The 17323-nt window shown below is 33.3% G+C and overlaps 1 protein-coding gene across 2 annotated transcripts in view; it reads left to right on the forward strand.

Annotated features, from left to right (window-relative positions):
• Positions 1–17323, forward strand: part of Edil3 (EGF like repeats and discoidin domains 3) — a 412239-nt gene that overhangs the window by 224158 nt on the left and 170758 nt on the right. For both annotated transcript variants that reach the window (XM_042690926.1, XM_042690925.1), the window contains one exon: positions 8151–8264. In XM_042690926.1, coding sequence (XP_042546860.1) covers positions 8151–8264 — 114 coding nt within the window. The remainder of the gene's footprint in view (positions 1–8150; positions 8265–17323) is intronic.

Below are 17323 nucleotides of genomic sequence, written 5' to 3' on the forward strand. Positions count from 1 at the left end.
CTTATTCACTGCATTTGGATTATGTATTTTCCTGTGTGATTCACAAATAATGCATATTAGGAATAAATCAGTAAATGGGTAAATTGGTAAATGGCTAAATGAAGGCAAACTAAGTGATTCATAACTATGCTTCCGATGGAGAAGTCTCAACTCAGCTAGTAACAGGAGTTTTTGATAATTCACTATAGGAAAAAATACTGAACAACCATCAAAGGTGGCAAATTACAGACTGCAAATGAACTAATTCTTGTGAAGCTGACAGAATAAAATGGTTATTTTGAGATAAAACCTTAGACTATGAAAAATATATGATTGATGAAATACTGTAATGAAAGTAATAACTCAGAAGAATGATTCTCATATATGTAGAGCAAAGAACTGTGGGAAATGAGGTATCATTTTAGATATTCGGATTACTAGTATAAGGAATAATCAAACATGTTTTAATTGAGATAATTTATTTTTGTATGTATTTTATTGTAAAAATGCTTTACAGAGGGGCTACAGTTACATGAACAAAGTAATGAGTACATTTCCCAGTGAGCATTGTTGTCTCCTCCTTTGTTTTTCCCCTACCATCCCTTCCCTCCCACCTCCACAACTACCCTCCCCACATCGAAGTTGTAAAGTTTGTTTTCAACATAGTGTTTTGTAGACAATTTAGAGTGAATTATTTATTCTTCCATGTAACTTCAAAGATTTTTTTAGTCTGCTAGGCCCTTCGAAATCTCAACGTTCCTAACTGCTTGACTGATTTAACTTTCAGTATTTGGAGTTTTGTTTGTTTGTTTGTTTGTTTTTGAGACATGGTATTTTCCTGATGTGGCACTTGCCACTTTTCATTATGACTGATTATTTATTCCTTTGTCTGTACCTTCACTCTAAGAGCCTTGCAAAAATAAGGAACTATGGCATCCTAACCTTTGTATTCTTAGCACTGGACATGATACCAAAGGTAAATTGATCAATGGATGGATGATGACTGGAAGATAGATAAATGATTATTATAAGCTTAAGTTTTCTTAAGCATTTGCCATCCTTCCTGCCTTTTACAATTATCTGAATTCCTTTTAAAATAATATTACTGCTATTGTGCCACTCAAAACTATGTAAATCAGCCTTTCTAAGGCAGAACTTTTATTAATGTGTTTTAATGCTTCAACTTTAAAATAAACATTTGCTAGGGGGTAGTCGAATTGTAGAGTCTTTGCTTAGTTTGCATGAGCTGCTAGATCCAATTTCCCACAGGACAACATAAACAACAAAACAAGCAACAAAACATTGTCCCATCTCTATTATTTTCTATAAGGGACTCACTTTAAGAAAAACTAAGGCATATGTTTGAGACTAGAGAACTTGTGCTTACAGAATATATTTGATACTGACATTAGATATCAATATTCTTGGTTCTTTCTTGCCAATCAAAGAATATTTATTAATAAACAAAATCCTAAATGTTACTGTGATAACATACATTGAGATAATTTTTCATTTGGTAAAAATTTTCACCAAAGAAGACAATTGTTATTTTTGGCTTCCATTATATGTTTTCAATGTGTCTTGTATTCATAAATAGTTTTCAAGTTGTTGAATATTCAAATTACAGAGATATGACATGTTTCAAATTACCCCTCCCTTAGCCCTGCTCCTGTCCTGCTTCTGACTGTAGAAATCCATTGGAATAACTATGTTGTGTTACTTGCCAAATACCAGATTGTAAGCAAAAAGCCCTACTAGAAGCATCCCAGAGAGTTTGGACAGATACTGCCTTTATAGTAGTGTAAGAGATGTTTTCACATTAATTGAGATCACTAAGTAAGAGATGAAATGCTAAGACAGAGATATGTATGATCTTTGAATTATTGGTAAAAGCCTGTTGGACATGGCACTTATATTCACTAACATTTTTAGAAAATGAAAACCACTAATGAGCAATTATAACATGTTCCTGTGTGATGAGTTCTGATTGAAGAATTCTGATTTTAATTTTCTACTTTAAAATGAATTACTAGTAAGCCAGACCAAAAGAGAGTTCAAGCCTACATGATTAAAAATATTTTGAGCTGGTACCAGGAATGACTGGCAAATCCTCAAGGTAATTCTATTTAAGGCACAGTGAAATTCAACATCTGAGTAGAGGAACAGAATTCCTAGAAATTCATCATGAAGTCATCAGACTTGAAAGAGGAACTGAAAAAAATTGTAGGCTTTTGATAAGAAAAAATATGAAAGGTCAAAATTTAAAAGGCAATCGCTCATGGGAGGATGTAGAATATTTAACAGCTTAAGGAGAGCCTAGGGAAGTTGGGTTTTTAAGGATCAAAAATTAGGCTCTTGAAATAAGCTCTTCTTAGCTAATTAGCAGTCAATAACAATATTGAAAGGAGAAAAAAGTAGTCCAATGGAAAGGAATAGGTAATTCAAAAAACTGTCTTTGAAAAAAGGAAAGTAAAAGCTACTACTATGTTATCTTTATAATAATTGAGGAGGCTCAGCCCAGAAACAAATGTATCTTCTTAATAATTGTGTTCCTGGAATCTAAAAGAGAGAGATAGGCTTATGAAGAAAAGAGTAAGTAAAAATGTCTGTCCATAGAAGGGCTGAATGTTTTAATCTTTTATACAAACAATACTTAAAATGCTGTATTTCTAAACTGTGTTTGTAAACTACTGGAATTCTGTCATCCACTGAAGATGTCTGAAAAAAATCTATGAATAATTTAGGGAAATGATGGCCCAAGAAAACAAACTACTGATCTCTATTCTGCACAGAGCAAATACAAGTTTGAATGAGTTACTTAATGAGTTTTCATCTCCAACAAGCTAGAGTTAAAAAGGGGTGAGATCAAAGGGAGGGTAGATGAATGGAGAGAAGAAAGTTAGGTGAGTACAGTTATAATATTCAATGTACATATGTTGAAATGCAACTAGGTAAATTGAGGGTATAGGTAGGGTTGTCAAGGCTGGAGGAGAAGATAGAAGGGGTTCCATTGATTTAGATGCTCTCTACTCAGAAACATGTTGTACTGACGTGTTGAACTGAAATCCCTCAGAAACATGTTGAACTGACATGTTGAACTGAAATCCCTTTAGACAACTACTTAAGGATACTAAAAATAAAACAATTAACTTAAAATAAATAAAAGAAAAGAAGAATGAAACTACTGAGCATTTAAAATGAATTATCTGGGAAGATGAAACATCATTGCTGTTACTTTCAAGAAAGTCTTCCCATGCAGTCCATTGTTTTAAAAGCACAAATAAGACACCACCAAATGAAAGTTTAATTTTCAAAAACTTTTAGACAACTTCACATGCTAAGGTCACTTTCTCAGGCTTTGAGGCTCAGTTTGCAAAATGAAAGGTTTGCCAATGAAATTTACTTAATAAATTTCAGGGTGCTGATATATAAAAGTAGACTTCCTAAACAATGAATATTCAAGTGGATCTTATTTAATAGTTTTGTGATTTGTCAATTGCAAAAGAAGTTCTAATAGTACATCCCTGAAATGTGGATATGTAGACCTTTTTCTCAATAGAAAAAAAAATGCCTGAAATGGTAGACTACCAGCCATTACAAACTTTCAGATAATAAACTAAGTACAACATAATGATAAAGACTATGTCTTAAATTATTCAAGTAAAACAAATACATGTGTTTGATTAGTTGCAACAGAGGCAAGAGCCAAGGAATCCATCTAGAGAATGTCTCTATTTTCATTCCAAATAAACAGAATTGTTTGTTTTGGCATAGCTTCTTTTTTTGGGGCGGGGGGGGGGGGGGGTGAGGGGGGGGGGAGGCCGGTCATGGGGCCTGAACTCTGGGCCTGGGCCCTGTCCCTCAGCTCTTCAGCTCAAGGCTAGTGCTCTACCACTTGAGCCACAGTGCCACTTCCATTTTTTTTCTTTTTGGCTTATGTAGTGCTGAGAAATCGAACCCAGGGCCTCATGCATGCAAGGCAAGCGCTCTACCACTGAGCCACCTTCCCAGCCCTGACATAGCTTCTTTTTCCTTCTTGCTTCACCATTTTTTTAAAATGGTCAAACAGCAGTCAGACTATGCGTAGTCAGTTATGAGATGAAATTAGGAAATGTGTGTAGTGGTCAGTATTCCTCAGTGACACCACATTGTGGTAAGCAAAATAGCATGTTAGAACTCAGCAATCTGCCTTCATTATACTCAGAGGTTCATTGTAGCTAAAGATTTGTAATGAGAGAGTCACTGAGAATAGTATTTCAAAAATAATAGATGATCTTATATGTATATATATATATATATATGTATATATATATAAATTAGAAATTTAGCAATACATTATTCTTATTTTACCTAAGGAAGGCTATTTCAACTTTTTTTTTTGTCAGTCATGGGGCTTGAACTCTGGGCATGAGGGGTTGCACCTCAGCTCTTCAGCTCAACATGAGCGCTCTACCACTTGAGCTACAGCTCCACTTCCTATTTCAACATTTTTTTAGGTAAAACCTATTGTGTATCCAATATGTTTCACTACATTTAAAATAGATGTTGACTTTTTGCCTGAAAATGATAATGATATGAACTGTGACAAGAAATGGATGTGATGTATTACAGGGTTGTTTAATTTTCATTTCATCACATTACATTCTGTGAACATTTATATCTAGCCTTTAATTAAACATGATTTATACAAATTGAGGTCAGTTTCCACTTAAATTGCTTGCAGTGTTAATCACAAGCAAACAGCCTTAACCACTAAAAGATTTGCATTATACTAATACATAAGAGCTTCTGTGTGGTTTGTATCTGTTCTCTGGGCCTGCACATGATATGATAAGTAATTTTGCTATTAAACAATATAATTCATCTAAAATAACAATTTCATTTTGCTAGTTGAGATTTAGGTAGACTTCAAGTATCAAGAAAATAATTGAAACAATGTTTGAAACACTTCCCTCTGAGCAAATACAATTCTTGTCCAGCACACCTCATGCTAAATTCTAGGGAAAGTTGTTGCTTTTTAGAATAAGGTGTCCATAATTATAATGTACCAGCCTGATGAAATAAATTTCACATCACATATTATAATGATTTATTTATTATGCAAATAACTGAAAGATTTATGGAAGTGACAAATGGCAGTGCCTGCCTACCATTAACAGCACATACACCTTTTGGTTGTTCTCTTGCATTACTGACTATGAAAGTGTTCTTCCATTAAAATTTCAAAGTAATAAGAGCCGAATTTGAAGTTGTGTTGTAGTCCGATTTTTAAAATGAAAGAAAAAAATCCCAGTACTTCCTGCCTGAAAATTGAATTATAAGTTCCACCTCTGAATATCAAATCTTGGGAGAGTGACTGTCCTAACATCCTGCTCATTCTTACATCTACAGAACTTTGTTTACCATAGGTCCTTTCAAAAATGGAAGAAGCAAGGAGAAAATTTCCCATCTTGGGATGGTAGAGGAAAAACAAAGGAGCAGACAACAATGCTTGATAAGAAATGTACTCATTACCTTGCTCATGTAACTGCAACCCCTCCTCTGTACACTATTTTCACAATAAAAATCTTACTTAAAAAAAATTCCCATCTTGCTCGAAGTCTTCAGTACGGAAAGCTAAGAGCTTGCTCTTTCACTGGGCACTACGGATTGATGAAAATCTGGTCCCTTGTCTACATCCTCAGATTTAAGAGCCAGCACTCCTCTTCACATTATCTTCTCCAAAGAGGATGCTTCTGTCCTTAAATCTACCATCCTGTATTCAAATATGTGATTCACTCTGGCCCCCTTAAAAATACACCATCACCATTCTGCCATTAATCCAAAGGAGCCTTGCCAATCCAGCAATAAAATGCTCTTTTCAGAAACAACTAGTCAATTTAGTAGACATGATACAGGAAAGACAGGAGAGGCATATTGCAGTATATTTAAATCATACCACTGTATTAAATTGATTTGGCCACAAAATAAGCAGCACACTGTTTTTTTACTACTAAAATAAAGCAAAATTTTGATAAGATCTAAAATAATTGAATATTTCATTTGATTGATATGTAAATAAGGATTTTTACTTTTTTCTAGTTTATCCTTCTTGCCTTCTCTTATTCCTTTCTCTCCTTCCCTCGCTTCATTTCCTTCTCCTTCTCTCTTTTACTGGATATTTTAATATCAAATATTTAGGAGTCCGTTATAATTTAGAATGATTTACAGCATATAGTAATTTTTAGTAATTATCAGATACTGAGTTTAAGCTAGTATTTGACATTCAAAAAAGGTTCAAATTGTTTAAATTGCTTCTGAACACAATCATGAATGGTTTTTACTCCCAAAAATGGGACAAATAGAAACAAACAAAACAGAAAAGAAGTGCCTTAGAGAAAACACAATCTGCATAAAAAGTTTTTCCAGACATCCCAAGGCAAACATTTTATAATTGGTGGAGAGTCTGATTACAAAGAAGAGAAACTACACAAAATAAAAGTTGAAAGAAAAGACAGATAGACAGGTTTCTACTACTTAGTTTGGTCTTAGCATAAAGTTAATGTAGTAACCATTCTACTTTAAGCAACTGTCCTATCTAAGACTTCAGAAATCCTTTTTGATATAGTGTATTAGAAATATGCTTCCATCAGGAAGAACGACACCACCCAATTTATAACAAAATGGAAGAACTGGGAAAAAATCATATTAAATGAAGTAAGTCAAAGAAACCTAGGTCCATGGTTATTTGTAATAATTAGTACATCTAGAATGAACTTATTAGGTGAGCAGAATAGCTCAGGAGCTACATACATATGACCATGTAAGATGATGCTAAGCAAAATGGACTCCAAGACATGGACACAAGAGTTTTTTCTTTGCTGTTGTTCTCAATGTGATTTCTTTTTTATTTTGTGTTTCCCCCTATATTTTATCCCCTGTTGTCACTGCATTCAATTTTGGTACCCTGGGTATTTTGTATATACGTATTCGAACTAGGGAAGGAAAGGGGAACAACAAAATGGTGAGACAAAGGACAAAGGGGGAACCTATGCAACAGTGATGCTCACAAGACAATATGTTGGAAATGATCTGTACAACTTGGGGAGGATTGGTGGGAGGGGCGGAAAAGAGGGAGAATAATCAAGTAACAAGTTAGACAAGAAATGTAATCACTACCTTGCTCATGTCACTGTAACCCCTCTGTATCATCTTGACAATAAAATTTTCAAAAAAATGTTAAAATAGGAAATACATTTTTAGGTCATGTATTTTTCTTTTGTTAGACTTTTATCAGGAAATAATGATAGGGTATCAGTAGTCTTGAAGTGGAGTGGGGTATTTTAAAGACCTAGTGTTGTGCTCTGCATAGAAGGAATGACTTATAAGTGCTAGTAACTGAGATTTGCCAGGTTTGTTCACTTCTCTTTGCATTCAAAAACTATACTCATTTTTATGTTGTTCAATTGACAATGAAATTACAATACTTTGGTTTATATTTTACATGATTTTCTGTAGTATACATAAAGTGTGTTTGTAAGGTAAACCTTTTTAGTCACCCTAACTTTAGAAACTGGAGAATGAGATTAGGAAGTGATCATCATTTACATTTATTATGCTTTGCATATAACAAGCGTTAGCTATTAAATCTAATTTGCTTCTCATCATATTCATCAAAAGAGAACTATTTAGAAACTAAAACATCTCTGTCAGTTAGAATTTTAATGAATTAAGATGAAATGAGTCAGTGTTAATTGTCAGTTGTTGCTGCAGGGTGGTTTCTAGATCATGTAAGTGAAACCAATTCATCTCCCTATCAGAGTTAATTTGTTTGATATAATTCTGAGGAAATGCTGAATATTTTCCCAAATTGCTCATATTTATTTTATTTATTTCCAGAATTGGAAAATAGTTTGGATCTGTTGGTCTTCCTATCATATGGATTTTTGATTCTATTTGAAATTAAGTTACTTTGATTTTTAATAAATGTTTGTTTTTGTAGCATCCATATTATTGTTATGTGTATACACACATTGAAAGGAATATGATTACTCAGACTTTTTCATTTAAAACTAATCAAATGCTCTAATACCTTATCATCTTAATAGCTAATAATTTTAACCAATAATTATAATTGTCTTAATAGCTAGTAATTTTTAACCAATAATTCTCCCTTCCTTTGTTTTACTCAGATATAAATGAATGTGAAGCAGAACCTTGTAAAAATGGTGGAATATGTACAGACCTTGTTGCCAATTATTCCTGTGAATGCCCAGGAGAATTTATGGGAAGAAACTGCCAATATAGTAAGTATTTACATATATGTATATATATACATAATTTTTCTTAAATGCTTCATTGTTATGGTATCTGGACCAAAAAAATACTATTTACTTCCATACTGTATATTTCATTGAAATGGCCTGTAGTTATTAATGTTATTAGTGTACACATATTTTCCAGGATGTGTCTCCTTAAAAGATATGCATAGTAGTAGAATCTGTGCCCTGAAAAGAATGGTAAGAGTTCCCCATTTGCCTATGCTTGTTTCCATGAATCCCATTTTGGTTTCAAGTATGTATATGACAGACTTACCTCACTAGTAAAGTTACTTCAGTCAGAAGGCTATGAAACCAGAAAGTGTTCATCAAAAATCATAGGCTGAGATAATGAAGGAACCAGTTCACTTGCCCGAGGATCTGCAAGAATTTAGCACATAATTTATTTTTTTTATTGTGAAAATACTGTACAGAGAGGTTACAATTACATGGGCAAGATAATGAGTACATTTCTTATCAAGCATTGTAGCCTCCTCCTTTGTTTCCCCTTCCCATCGTTTCCCATCCTCCCTCCGCCCCCCCCCCACTCAATCCTCCCCGCTCCCTCCCTCCCCCCCCCCCACCAAAGTTGTAAAGTTCATTTTTCGACATAACGACTTGTACATCTCATTGTTGCAATAAGTCCACTTGTATCCCTATTTAAACGATTTGTTTTTCCCCTTCCCCTCCACAAATTATACCGACATCAAATACAGTGAAAGCAGGGGTTATACTTTGGGGGAGGGACATACAAAGCAACAAAGAAATAATCTTATAAATGTGTTAGAAACAATCACATGAAAGAAAAAAATCATTTGAATACATATCTTAGCACACAATTCATTAACCTTGTTAGAAGCCTAGGATAGTGGAGAGAGTTTTGCAATGATTAACTGATATCAAAATACTCATTTACTTGAAGTGTTTACAAGGAATTAGAAGTACTGCTGTCCCCAAAGTTAAATAGTCAATGGAATGGAGCCTAAGTTGGATGTATGCAAATAAAAATACTAATGATATCACTTTTTAAATGTTGGGCTTTCCTGAAATGTCATTCCTACTGAATATATATATATATATATATATATATATATATATATATATATATATATATATATTATACTGTCTGGGCTTCAGAGAGTATCTACACAGTGTTAACATACCCAGAAAGTACACTATACAGTCTTTGAGCAAAGTAAAGTAATGTAATTCAGAATAAAGAAAAAAATGAGAATTCAGATGGAGAAACTGAAACGGATATGAACTAATATGGAATGTGGTTTTCCCAAGTTTTCACAGCTAGCTAGTGACAGAAACAGAACTAATCAGAACATAGATGATCGAAATGAACACAAATGGAAGAATAAACACTTAATGAACTTGAATGTTATTTATTTATCTCTATTAGATCACACACACACACACACACACACACACACAAATTGTTTCTCTGTTGAGACATATCCCCATATTGTCTTCAGTTCATAGCTGGAAAGGCATCTTCTCAATGCTACCTTAACTGATCTCTGCTCTTGAATTCCTACTCAAGATGTCTTCTTAACCTTTCTCTGCTTTCTTGTGGGCTGCAATTCTCCTACTTATGTTTGCCTCTTTAAATGGGGTTGGCTTATGAATGTGATTGCATTAATCATAGTACTTCCACTGTAGCTAAGAGAGCAGGCCTACACCATCATGCCTAGTCATTGGTTAAGATGAAATTTTAGGCCGAAGATTGCTTTGAATCTCAATCCCACAATCATTGCCTCCCAAGTAGCTAGGATTATAGGCTTGACCCACTGTGCCCAATTCAAAATTTTATTTGACTATGGATGTTAAGTGTCTTTGTAATAGGATTCAATGAAATCTTTTCAATTGGGATGATGTAGTACATTTAAAGCTTAATAAATTTATTTTAAAAAATTACAAGCAAGATGTTTAAGTTGGATAGCACTTTAATTAATACTACAAAATAACTATGATTTTGTAATTTTAATATATTCCTTTAAGTAATATGAACTAATATGAAATGAGAAATAAATTTACATCTAACCTTATCTTTTGTGATATAATGTAAAATCATGTGATAATTATTATGTGATCACCTACTGAACATTTTCAATAACAATGTAAATAATTTAAATACTTTAAACATTAAAAATGAACATTTTAATACTTGACATAGAATTCGTCTGTCAAAGTTACAGTAATAGTTTACCAGTCATATTTATAAATAGTTTAAATGAATAATATAACATTTCAGTAATTTTGGGCTGGAACTTTTAAAATATTTTATCCACTGTGATGATCATTTTAATCTGCTTCAAATGCTAAAGATTTTTAAAATATGAAACCATTTTACATTTAATTATTCAAAGTAGTAAAAATGTGACAAAATTTTGTCTTCTTAATCTGCATATATTTGTATGCAGATTAATATATGTACATATACATATGCATATATATAGTTATACAATTATATTGTATGTATATATTTGTATATTTTACATATATCTACAGCATTCAATTATATTTTGTCTTGTGAGAGAGTTTCACTCTGAATATGAACTGAATTTACATTTATTAAAAGTATGGTTCATCTAAATTATTTATTTTAACCAGTATCAGTTATTTTCATTTTCATATTTTTTCATTTATTTATGTGAGATTTGATATTTCTAATTTTAGTCAAAATTTCTTTGATAAGTATGTGAAAACCATTGAGATAATCCTACAGTATGTACTTCATATTAAAATGGTTCTTCTTTAAAACCCTTACTTGGATCCCTTTATGATTTTAAATGATACAAGTTCAAGTGTTCAGGCAGCCATTTTTACAAACAGCTGTGAAGGAAAAGATGAAACAGAAATTGAAGGCCTATTCTAATAAGACGTTTTTCTTTTCGTCATGTAGTTTTACCAGCATATAACGTAAACTGTAGTGAGTCGGTGAGGAGGTGTGGGAAGAGTTGGCAAACACATTGGTTAACTCATCTGAAAAATAACAGGAGCTGTTTTCATTTATTTGGCTCCATGGCCTACGATAGCCATGTACATTTCCCTTCTGAGTGTTTAATTATGACATGATTAAATCTTAGGAATAACACTCAAATCCATTGTCATCATTGATACTATTTGTGAAAATTAAGATAGTCACCCAGGGAGCTCTTACACTGCACCATTCTCAAATTGTTATTCCAGAAAGAATTTAGAGTTGCATGATTTAAGGGGGCTTTATTGTAAATGCAAAGTAAACTCCTCAGCTGAAAGTATAAATGCAATAAAGAGAGTAAAATTGGGATAATGTACAAAAAAGCAAACTTCAAGAAAATAATTTAGATAATTCCATAGCCCTTATTTTAAAATGTTTACCTATTAATTTGTAGAAATGAATGTGTGTATGAATACATTTAGAAAACTGCAAATTATTATTTTCTTATTTTCCATTTTTGATCAGCCATAGCTTTAACCCTGATTTAGCAAATTAACTAGCACTTAGAAAGACAAGACTATATTTAATGTAATATGTATATATGAACATCTTTTCTTTTGATAACATTACTTGTAAGTACAAACTTAATAAAATATGTAACAAATAAATATTATTAATTAATGTAAATAATATTTCATATATAAATGTGATATGCCTGGTACATAGCCAACACTTAATTGTTGACTTCAGAGATGATGAATTTGTGACTAAAATTAAATACTCCTTTTTGTTTTTAGATCAACTGTATATGTCATCAACTATCACAGGAAAATATTAAATTTGATTTTATTTTGGTTTATGGCAGACATGACCTTAAGTCCTTTAAGAAATGATTAATTAAAAAATATATTTGCTATTTACTCCTCATTCAATTTTCCAGAGAAAATGAGATTAGGTATTTTGCTGAGTTTCTTGTGGCAAAGAAACTTGATTTGGTGCTTAGGATTCCATTCTTTGCAGCTTCAGAACTTGAAGACTAATTATGATATGATGCTGTTCCTTTCAGGGTGAAAGAGACACTGTTCAATAGGCTAAGTGCTGTAAAACCCTTCACCTTGATGGGAGACAACAGCATAATAATGAAGAGCATGGGGGTTTGCTTTCATGTAGCACTGGGAACTAAACTACAAGTGCTTTTTTTTATAATTCTGTCCTGAAGAAATTAGGTGCACATTCTTAGCCTCAGTTTCTTCATCTGCAAAAATAATTATGAATTTTCCATTTGATTTATATTGATGGACAGATTAAAACAATAGCACCTAAAACAATAACTATTATGAATACATAAGTAAACAAGACAACATTTTAGTTACTTAAAAGCTAACAGCAATGTATCTTTACCTTATGTAGATGCAGAAAAATTAATACTTTTTTTCTATTTTGATTTTTTTCATTTTTATTCAAGCTTTTTTTGATTATTATTGTAAATGTGTTATACTAAGGGGTTACAGTTACATAAGGCGGGTAATGAGTACATTTCTTTTTGAACAGTATTACTCTTTCCCTAGATTTGTCCCAGTTTTCCCCTCTCATTACCACCCACAAGTTTTATAATTCATTTTCAATATAGTGTCTAGTGAGGATCTCTGTTGTATTTGTCTACAGTTTACTCCACCATTCCTGTGCTCTCTTCTTATCCGTCTCAAAACAGATAAACTTACAAATAAGACAAAAGGTACAGAAAACAAAAACAGCAACAAAGGAGAACAAAAAGAAAAGCAAAACCAACAAAACCGCTTGCTTCCATTTGCTGGAGTTCATTTTGATAAATATCATTTTATATATTCATATGCACATAGCTATTGAGTCTTTGTGATCCTCTTTAGAAATATCTTTCTTTGGTCTCACTGTGAGAATGACAAGAGTGTTCTATAATTTCTCATGTCCTAGTCTTTTTAGATTTTGGTGTCACTCCAAGGGCTTGAACTCAAGATGTGGATGCTGTCCCTGAACTTTTGTATTAAAGGCTAGTACTCTACTACTTGAGCCACACCTCCAGTTCCACCTCTTTTGGTGTTTTACTGGAGATATAAATCTCATGAACTTTCACCTCCAGGCTGGCTTTGAACCACAATCCTCAGGTCTCAGCCTCCTGAGTAGGTAAGATAACAGGCATCTGCTATGGGTGCCAACCTAAATTAATATTCTTAACCCAGCCAAAATCATTATAGGATAGAGGAGTGTTTTTTTTTTTTTCCAGGCTAATGGTATCAGAATGCTTAGGAACCACAAACAACTAATTTATTTGTGCTTATATGATTGCAATTATTGTAAGCTGTCAGTGTTATTTAATCAAGTGTTTTAGTGACTGGGGAACAGAAATCAAATGTGTAATGAATAATTGCAGTATCTTCTTACCATGGAAGATAAGCAAAGATTATAGTTTATACAATGTAACACTGGAGAAGATTTGACAAGCAATAAACCAGGAACAGAAAGATCTCACTCATAGTGGGAAGTAAAACACTATTTGATGTGGACAGGAAAAGGGTAGTTACCACAGGCTGAAGAAAGGTGGGGAATGGGGGATGGGAAAGTAAGTTATACTAGTATAATTGTAAGTAAATTATACTAGGGCAAGAGTTTTGGTGGACACTAAGAGAGTGAAGAGGCCACACAATGGGCGAGTACTTGCAAACTATATTTCTTACAAAGAATAAAGAATATATAAATAGCCGGGCGCTGGTGGCTCATGCCTGCAATCCTAGCTACTTAGGAGGCTGAGATCTGAGGACCTTGGTTTCCGGCAGGAAAATCCATGAGACTCTTATCTCCAATAAACCACTAGACAACCAGAAGTGGCGCTGTGGCTGAAGTGGTAGAACGCTAGCCTTGAGCTGAAGAGCTGAGGGATAGCTCCCAGGCCAAGAGTTCAAGCCCCACAACCTACAAAAAAAAACAATATATATATATATATATATATATATATATATATATATATATATGAATAGATTAACTTATCAGTGAAAAAGAAAATAAAAAAGAACAAAGGACATAAAATATACTTTCTATCCTACAAAAGTAAACATAAAGTCAAATATGATTGTATGTGCCTATAATCCCAACACTCAGGAGATGGAAATAGGTAGATCATAACTTTGTAGCCTGGACTACAAAAGCACTTCCAGGACAACCTGAGCTATGGGTAAACAAAAACAAGACATACAAATAGCTGAAAGATAAACATTAGGAAGATGTATATCAAAACAATAATAAAATATATCAGCAAAAGACATGCAAAATAAATTAAGTAGTGTAAAGGATGTGGAGAGGTCAAGTTCTCACACACTGTTGAGAATGTAATTTAGTATAGTCAGTATATAAAAACTATGGAGATTACACACACACACACACACACATACAGAACTCCCATGTGCTCCAGCTATGCCATTACTAGGTAATCCAAAGGAAAAGAAACCCAAAGAAAAGCTTTCAAGGAAACAGCTTCACTTTGTTTATTGTGCTACTGTTCACAAGGAGGATAAGGGGGAAGAACAGAAATGGTAGGATAAAGGGTAAACAAATGCAGCAGTGATACTCACTAGATACTAGACTGAAAATGAACTATACAAGTTGTTGGGGGTGGGAAGAAAAAACTGGGAGGAAACAAGGGAAGGGATGGCATTGTTAAAAAAATGTACTCATTACTTGACATGTAATTGTAACCACTCAGTACATCACCTTTATGATAACAATAAAAAGTCAATCTAAAAAAAAGAAATTTCATGGTGGACTCATGTCCAGGCCATTGCAAATAATGTACACTATTTTTTTTAAAAGAAAGAAAGAAAATCCATTCTAGAGGCCAGATTTACTTTGTGCAACTCCAAGAGATTTTTAAAACAATAAAATGAACTTTAAGATTTTAATGTTAATGTATGTCATGTATCAAGAAATCATGAGAAACAGAGAAGTTTCTCTGTTTCTCTGTAAGTCTTTAACCACTTATTTATTGGGCAGTTGTTTCTTTGAAGGTTTGTTGTTGGGGGATTTAATTTTTTGAGTTCAAGGTATACTTTAGATATGAGACCCTTGTCTGTTGTATGGCTACAGAAGATCTTCTTCCAATACGTGGGCTTTCTATTGATCTTGCTAACTATGTCCTTTGCCATGCAGAAGTTCTGCAATTTCTTGCAATCCCATTTGTCCAACCTTTCTTTGATTTGTTGTGTTTCTGGATCTCTATTAAGAAAATTTTGGCCTGTGCCAAGGAGACCTAGTGTTTCTCCTATTCCATCCTATAATGTTTTCAGAGTGTCTCCTTTGATTCCAAGTTCTTTGATCCATTTGGAGTTGATTCTGGTTCAGGGTGATATATAAGGATCTAGTTTTGGTTTTCTATAAGTAGTTAACCAATTTTGCCAGCACCATTTACTGAAGAGCCTGTCTTTCTTCCATTCTAATTTTTACCTCCCTTCTTGAAGATTAGATGGCTATAGAAGCAAATAGGATTATTTGCAAATAATCCTACTTTTATAACAGATATCACATTTGTTTTATTTCATAAATCTGAAAGGCATTCTTTTGTAAAGCCTTTGTCTTTAAAAGCATTAAATTAATTTAGGATTATTTTATTTTGCCTGAAATATATAATATGAGAAATAACCTACATCAACAATTGGACAAAAAGAGGAATATTTAACCCATGGTGTCCTGTTTTGTGAACACAAATATAAATAATAAATAAATGAAAACATACATAGATAAATAGTGGGTTAATAAGAGTTTTATACTCAGGATTAAACATTTAGTATTAAATCCAGGTTCCCTCTATTTCAAGTGTAGCCACACATATACAGAGCATTAAGTGCAGTTGATTATTAAATTATTTTCCCAATAATTAAACATTCTTAAGCAAAGTGGAGTAAGTTAAAAAAAATCTGCAAATATCTCAGTAGCCCTCAGGGAAGGAATGATTGCAGGGTTCTTGCAGGTGTAATCCGGGCAATAATAAACATGCAAGAATGGATTGAATAACATCACTGAGCTGGATTTTTGCTGTCAGAATGGTAGGATCCATCTTCAGCCAGCTGCCTCTGGGTATGTTTTCCCAGAGGTGAAGACATATCACACTTTGAAAGTTACCTCTTGTACCTTTAAATAATCATGAAATAAAAAGAAGAGAAAAATACTGCACAAGGCACAACCAGATGCTCTCGGATTCATTAACGACTTTTAACAATCAGAAACAGATTCTCATCACCTGCAAGTTTGTATTAGGTTGCAAATAATTAAGGAAACATCCAGTAACCAACTTTTGATTGTCAAATTGTCCATGATTTCATAATGCATCAAATGATGCCTTGTCCAGAGATTGTAACAGCAATTCATTCATTCTTTAAGCGAAATGTATCCTCAATGTTTCCCAATTCAAGCAATGATGAAGCCAGTTCAGCATAACTATTATTAAAGCATTCATGATGAGGGGGAGCGGAGGGGACTGGATTGGGGAAAGATTCTCATTTAAAGTATATACAATACAGAAAAGCAATTTTTTCTCTAGAAAAGAATTACTAGTTAAGGAAATCTTCCAAGGACTAGAAAGTTGGGATATGGTTAAATTTTCATTTGTAGAGTGGATATTATACTCTATGAGTATTAACATGGCATTTTTGCATGCTTAGGTGAAGTCTGAGCCCATACTAGTTGCTTCAAAATGAAAAAAATTACATCACAAAACAGTGATTTCCACTTGTATCACAACCATTCTCAAACATACCTCATCTTTCCCTGAATATGCACCATTGTTCAAATGATTGCATGGTTTCCTGAGCTCTCAAGGATTTCAAATGGTTGCAATAAAATTTTACTGGCAACCTGGAGCTAAGTTTGGCAGTAATTGCAACAACTGGCATGGTCCCTACCAGCAGTGTTCAACTGAATCAGCACACATGCAAGTGTTGGTTTTTGAGCAGCATGTAAGACAGACAGACAGCATGGATTGGGTTTCTGCATTCAGACTATTCTTCTTCAACTGAAGTAACTCTGTATTGCACACTGGATTTCTTGCCTCTCCAGGCAGATTTGTTGTAGGTGAACTTGTGAGGTCCTAATGGAG

Source organism: Dipodomys spectabilis, unplaced genomic scaffold (assembly GCF_019054845.1).
Source record: "Dipodomys spectabilis isolate Male_0828 unplaced genomic scaffold, ASM1905484v1 ptg000140l, whole genome shotgun sequence".
Classification (NCBI taxonomy): domain Eukaryota; kingdom Metazoa; phylum Chordata; class Mammalia; order Rodentia; family Heteromyidae; genus Dipodomys; species Dipodomys spectabilis.